This window comes from Bufo bufo, chromosome 1, assembly GCF_905171765.1.
Source record: "Bufo bufo chromosome 1, aBufBuf1.1, whole genome shotgun sequence".
NCBI classification, from domain to species: Eukaryota; Metazoa; Chordata; class Amphibia; order Anura; family Bufonidae; genus Bufo; species Bufo bufo.
In genome coordinates, this window is record NC_053389.1 from 670088155 (window position 1) to 670095082 (window position 6928).

The window sequence follows — 6928 nt, forward strand, 5'->3', positions numbered from 1 at the left end:
GCCATTTTTTGGGCTAAACAAATATTAAGTATGTGTTTATTAGGAGCTGAGGATGTTGCACATCGTGTCTCACACCTCATTGCTCTCATTGGTTGATCGCGATTAGATAGGCTACCCTCTTATAAGGGTTGGTTGAGTTTAAAAATGGCTGCCTTTTACTTACATAGACTATTGGTACATATTTATTGGGATTTTATGTTCTACATATGTGCTTTTATTCCAGATTTATGTTTTAATTAGATCTTTTATTTTACAGAGGGAGAATGCAAGGACACAACTCACTACTGTACATTTGTAAAACAGCTTAAGCTGTGCTTAGTAGACCTCTACAAACAAAGGTGTTGTGAATCCTGTAACGGAGCATAACCTATCCTCAAAACCGTACTCTGCGGTAAACTGAAGCAATGGGAAGGATTTGTACATTTAGGTTTAATGCTTAGACTAATCTATGGAACTCATAAAACTGATAATAAACTTTTGGGTTATGCATGGGGCCAGTGTCGGACATGGGTTCCTTGAGCCCACCAGAGGAACTTATTCTCTGGACCCAACCCCCATATCATCAATAAAGTTTAATAGGTTTTGATTCAAAGAAGTAGACCTTAGTTGTAAGTGACTGGCTCCAAAGGCAGCTCCAAATGTTTTTTTCTTCTGGACCTTTGGGGCCCACTATGGTCTCAGAGCCTGGGCCCACTGGAGGGTCTTCTGGTACTTTGGTGGGCTAGTCTGATGCTGCATGTAGATAAGGTAAGGTTCGGCCAAGCTCTGATGCCTTCTGTGTCACTGAAAAACCTTACAATTAGCATATATAACAAGCCATGCTGCTTAAAGGCTGACTACAAATTATGTCCTATAGATAAAGTCTATATCTGTTCTAAGTTCCACCTAGTCAACCTTTTTATGGCATAGTCATGGGTTTATTAATATTTGCAGGATACAGTTTTAATTTGAGTTATTTGACGCTACATCAAAGGTTCATTTGATGGAAAGAATTTGTTATAGTAGATCATATATCGAGGGTTAAAGTGCCATCAGCTACAAAAGTGGAATGTGAAGGCTTTGAATGTTCATGACTGTAGACACGCAGAGTGTAGAGGCGGATATTCAGGGTGGTATTTACTAAACATTGGTATTCTTGTACACAGCCGTGGGGTTCATCTACTTTTGGCTTAGTAAAAGTGACCATGTTCTGAAACAATTATTTCTATACAGTAGATGTAAAGAAACCGAATCATCATTCATGGCAATAGTGTAAACAAATCTTTAGATTTTTTTTTTAGAAAGGCATACATTTTTTAGGATTTAATAAAATCCATAATACATTTGGGCAGGGTGTTTACTCATTAGTGGTTATATAACCTTGCCTCCCATCCAACATCCTTTACTACCTGTATAGCAGAATACAATAAGTCACCATATGCAATGTATACTATTCTATCACTACAGTTAGCATATCTCCTGCAGTGTGTATATATATAGTATGTGTGCGGGTTGGTGTGTATGATGTGTATGTATGTAAATATATCAGCAGCAGTATTAATTCTAGAAGATGGTGCCATGTACTAAGACAGTGGTTCGTAGAGAACAATGATAGTGTTATATCTAACTGATTACCAATATTAAATGGCATCCAGCAGAGCCACAATTACTCCTGTTATGTAGAGCTGACCATAGACTTTCAATAGCTTTTGGCCGAATAGCTCTTCCTTCAAAACTTCCCAAACACATACTGTATATGCCAAGTGTGTGTGTGCTTTCATTGGGAGAGGGGAGTAGGCCACTGCCAGACACCTCTGCTGGTGGCTTATGTCTGCTTAAAACAAAGGATCAGGCATTTAGATTTTCTGCATGTCCAATCCTTTCTTCCCCTGGCATATGGCAAATGGACATCTACCAGCGTTTCATACACATTAGATGGTTCGCCAGTCCAGACAAAGTCGGCGGGTTCAGCCATCTTACTATAAATGGGTTGTCTGGTTTTCTGATATTGATGGCCTAGCCACAGGCGTTGCTGGTCTATCAGCAGTTTGAAGGGGCATGTGCGAGTGCTGTATTCTCTTCAATATGCCCAATACATTTTGTATATTTTAAGAGTATTTTAGTGCCACTTTATCCTGTTTTTATCGTTCTTTTTTATATTTCACCAGATCCGCTCTGTGAAGATTTGTGCCAGAGTCTGCACAACTTCATATGAGAATACCTTGTACTCTGGACTTAATCATTGCATTGTTGGATAACACACAAGGCAGCACCCTTTGCATGCTTTTTTATATATATATATATATATATATATATATATATATATATATATATATATATATTTTGCTCAACATGTAGTCAGGGGACCCCTCTAACACAAAGGGATTATACAAAATAGACAACCCATTTAATATATTCTGCAACCTCAATTTTATTGCAGGAGTTTAATGAAAAATGTTTTCATAGTTCTATGGGATCCATTCCTAGGTGTCTTATATCTATATGTGTCTAACGGTATCTTAGAACTGAGATGATGCTCCTCCTGTGGTCCTGAGGAACATTAAAGTGACCCTCTGGCTGAAGAAAATAATATTAACTGGGGAACAAACAAAACACTTATATGGTGATCTTTTTTCATGTTTTCCGCCGCAGATTCCCTGATTCCCGGACACTTCTTCTGCCATCCAAGATGACCGCACCATTTCATAGACTACCTGGTGCACACTGTGCCTTTGGTAGCCCAATGTAGAAACATAGAAACATAGAATGTGTCGGCAGATAAGAACCATTCGGCCCATCTAGTCTGCCCAATATACTGAATACTATGAATAGCTCCTGTCCCTATCTTATTTGAAGGATGGCCTTATGCCTATCCCATGCATGCTTAAACTCCTTCACTGTATTTGCAGCTACCACTTCTGCAGGAAGGCTATTTCATGCATCCACTACTCTCTCAGTAAAGTAATACTTCCCGATATTACTTTTAAACCTTTGCCCCTCTAATTTAAAACTATCTACTCATGTAGCAGTTTTTCTTCTTTTAAATATTCTCTCCTCTTTTACCTTGTTGATTCCCTTTATGTATGTAAAAGTTTCTATCATATCCCCTCTGTCTCGTCTTTCTTCCCAGCTATACATGTTAAGGTCCTTTAATCTTTCCTGGTAAGTTTTATCCTGCAATCCATGTACCAGTTTAGTAGCTCTTCTCTGAACTCTCTCCAAAGTATCAATATCCTTCTGGAGATATGGTCTCCAGTACTGAGCACAATACTCCAAATGAGGTCTCACTAGTGCTCTGTAGAGCGGCATGAGCACCTCCCTCTTTCTACTGGTAATTCCTCTCCCTATACACCCAAGCATTCTGCTAGCATTTCCTGCTGCTCTGACATTGTCTGCCTACCTTTAAGTCTTCTGAAATAATGACCCCTAAATCCCTTTCCTAAGATACTGAGGTTAGGACTGTATCACAGATTTTATATTCTGCTCTTGGGTTTTTACGCCCCAGGTTCATTATCTTGCACTTATCAACATTAAATTTTAGTTGCCAGATTTTTGACCATTCCTCTAGTTTTCCTAAATCCTTTTCCATTTGGTGTATCCCTCCAGGAACATCAACCCTGTTACAAATCTTTTTGTCATCAGCAAAAAGACACACCTTACCATCGAGGCCTTCTGCAATTTCTCTAATAAAGATATTAAAGAATATGGGTCCCAGAACAGATCCCTGAGGTACCCCACTGGTAACAAGACCATGGTCTGAATATAAGCCATTGACTACAACCCTTTGTTGTCTGTCCTTCAGCCACTGCCTAATCCATTCAACAATATGGGAGTCCAAACTCAAAGACTGCAGTTTATTGATAAGCCTTCTATGTGGGACAGTATCAAAAGCCTTACTAAAGTCTAGATAAGCGATGTCTACTGCACCTCCGCCATCTATTATTTTAGTCACCCAATCAAAAAAATCAATAAGATTAGTTTGACATGATCTCCCTGAAGTAAACCCATGCTGTTTTTCATCTTTCAATCCATGGGATTTTAGATGTTCCACAATCCTCTCCTTAAGTATGGTTCCCATTAATTTCCCTACTATTGATGTCAGGCTTACTGGCCTATAGTTGCCCGATTCCTCCCTACTACCTTTCTTGTGAATGGGCACAACATTTGCTAATTTCCAATCTTCTGGGACGACTCCTGTTACCAGTGATTGGTTAAATAAATCTGTTAATGTTTTTTCTAGTACACCGCTAAGCTCTTTTAATAGCTTTGGGTGTATCCTATCAGGCCCCTGTGACTTATTTGTATTAATTGTAGACAGCTGACTTAGAACCTCTTCCTCTGTAAAGACACATGCATCAAAAGATTCATTAGTCTTCCTCCCTAACTGAGGTCCTTTTCCTTCATTTTCCTTTGTAACTGAACAGAAGTATTTATTGAGGCAGTCAGCTAGTTCTTTATCTTCTTCCATATGCCTTCCTTCTTTTGTTTTTAATTTGGTAATTCTTTGTTTTAATTTCCTTTTTTCATTTATGTACCTGAAGAATGTCTTATCACCTTTTATCACTGACTGAGCTAATTTCTCTTCTGCCGGTGCTTTAGAAGCTCTTATAAATTGCTTTGCCTCTCTCTGCCTAATCCTATAAATTTCCCTGTCATCCTCCTTTTGTTTTGTTTTTTTATGATTACTAAATGCTATCTTTTTGTTTTTAATGATTTTGGCCACTTCTCCGGAGTACCACAGTGGTCTCTTCCTTTTTTTTGCTTTTATTGACAAGCCTAATGCAATTATCTGTTGCCTTCAATAGTGCTACTTTTAAGTAGTCCCATTTCTCCTGGACTCCATTGAAACTGTTCCAGTCTGATAGGGACTCGTATACCACTAATCTAATTTTAGAAAAGTCTGTTTTTCTAAAATCTAAAACTTTTGTTTTTGTGTGGTGTGACAGGACTGTTTGTCCAGTCCTGCCCTTTGATTGGCCAGCACTGTTCACAGCAGCCGGAAGTGGCTTGGGCTACCAAATGCACATCTGGTTGTCTAAGAAGCACAGAGACCATCTTGGATGACAGAAAAGGAGCCCAGGATTTAGTGAATCTGCAGTTGAAAATAAGAAAATGAGGGCATCACGTAAGTGTTCTTTTTGTTCCCTAGTTAATAGGAATATTTTTTCTCAAACTGGAGAGTCACTTACACAAATTTGCATAAAAAAGAAAGTCACTTATAAACCCAGGGTTGACAGCAAAATAAAAACTCTGCAAAGGGGTCATTTATACAGTTCATTCAGCAACTTAACAGCCCCCCCCCCCCCAAATAAATAAATATATATTTTTTATTTTTTTGTAGGTCCACCAAACCTGTGGGTGGCGATATACATTATATTAATGTTAGCTGAATGTCTGTTTTGTATAAGGATAGTCCAACTTGAATTTCAACATGCCCATTCCTTTTAATTTTAGGGGAGATAAGCTGCAATCAAAGGTGTCTGGCAGTAGATTATTCCCCTCTACTCATGTGTATGGGGGGATCAGGAGAAATAGCTGTCAGTTGAACTTGCATCAGGCCGACAGCTATCTAACATGTGCAGCCAGTTTAAGACATAAATTATTAGAATTCTACATTACTAAAATAAATGAGACATATAAAAATTACACATTACATTTACATTTTCACACTGTACAGTCTGAGAAGTCAAACTCATATTAAACTTGTATCATTTCGGAAATATAATTTCCACCATTATGTCTTTTTACCAACATATTCATTGCTTTGGCAACTTAGTCTAGTACTATACAATTGTTCTTTCTCACTCTCTATGTATAATATATCATTTTAGGTTTAGGTGGCCATTTAATGTTGCTTAAAACTTCTATTTGTGTTATGAGGATCAGTTCAATTTGAGGAGGCTTCATTTTTGCTGCAATCGAATCAGACCTTACTTAGATATGTTCTTTGTGGGTGCCTATATAGAGTAATAAAGTGTTGATTTAGGGTCCATTTACATGTCTTCAAGTGTTTTGCGGTCCTCAAATTGCGGATCCGCAAAACACGTATACCGGCCATGTGCGTTACACATTTTGTGGACCACACATGGCCGGCACTATAATAGAAATTCCTTTTCTTGTCTGTGGCTGCAGACAAGAATAGGACATGTTCTATTTTTTTGCTGGGCCGCGGAACGGAAGTGCGGATACAGACAGCACACTGTGTGCTGTCCGCATCTTTTGCTGCCCCATCGAAAATGAATGGGTCCACACCCATTCCACAAAATTGCGGAACGGATGCGGGCCCATAATGCGGACATGTGAATGGACCTTAAAGGTGCTCCTCTGTGCCCTATGTAGATATGGTCATAAATGTACACTTCTAAACAACAAGGTGTATCCTAGGGAGAACAAGATATTTACTGTACTTCCACCATGTGCAGTGTGCAGATGTGTCCACCCTTACCTTCTATAGAATTTGGTTCAAAGAAATTGTCCAGCCTACGAGTTAATCAACCTAATTCTCGGACATTGTGCCCAATTAAAAAAAAAAAAAAAAACACCTGTCCACATGCCACAGCCCCATAGCCAGCTGCCTCAGGTCCCCATCACACCTGTCACAATATAATATGACTATGGTTGGGACTGTGGACAGGTGAGTTTTCTTTTAATTGGACACTGGTGAGGATTGAGTTGGTTGCCTTCTAGGCCAGAAACCTCTTTAAAGACTCATGAAACAAATTCAGTACAATATCCCAACATGCCAGCAAAACCCTTGACAATTTAGAATTCACACCACAACCTCTGGGTGGCCACACAGATCTATACAGGATAGACATCTTCTGACACAGTAACACAAAATTATGACTTTAAAAAGTTAAAGAGCAAAGGTAAAAAGGACACATCTATATCCAAGTAATTTGCTTTGCGCCCACTGACCAGGCAATTATTGAAAACAAACAGTTGCTTC

At 38.8% G+C, this 6928-nt stretch overlaps 1 protein-coding gene across 2 annotated transcripts in view; it reads left to right on the forward strand.

Moving 5' to 3' along the window:
* ADAMTSL3 (ADAMTS like 3) overlaps nt 1–2285 on the forward strand; it is a 538572-nt gene extending 536287 nt beyond the window's left edge. For both annotated transcript variants that reach the window (XM_040414069.1, XM_040414070.1), the window contains one exon: nt 257–2285. In XM_040414069.1, the coding sequence (XP_040270003.1) occupies nt 257–366 (110 nt within the window). In that variant the 3' untranslated portion in view covers nt 367–2285. The remainder of the gene's footprint in view (nt 1–256) is intronic.
* The last annotated feature ends 4643 nt before the right edge of the window (nt 2286–6928 follow it).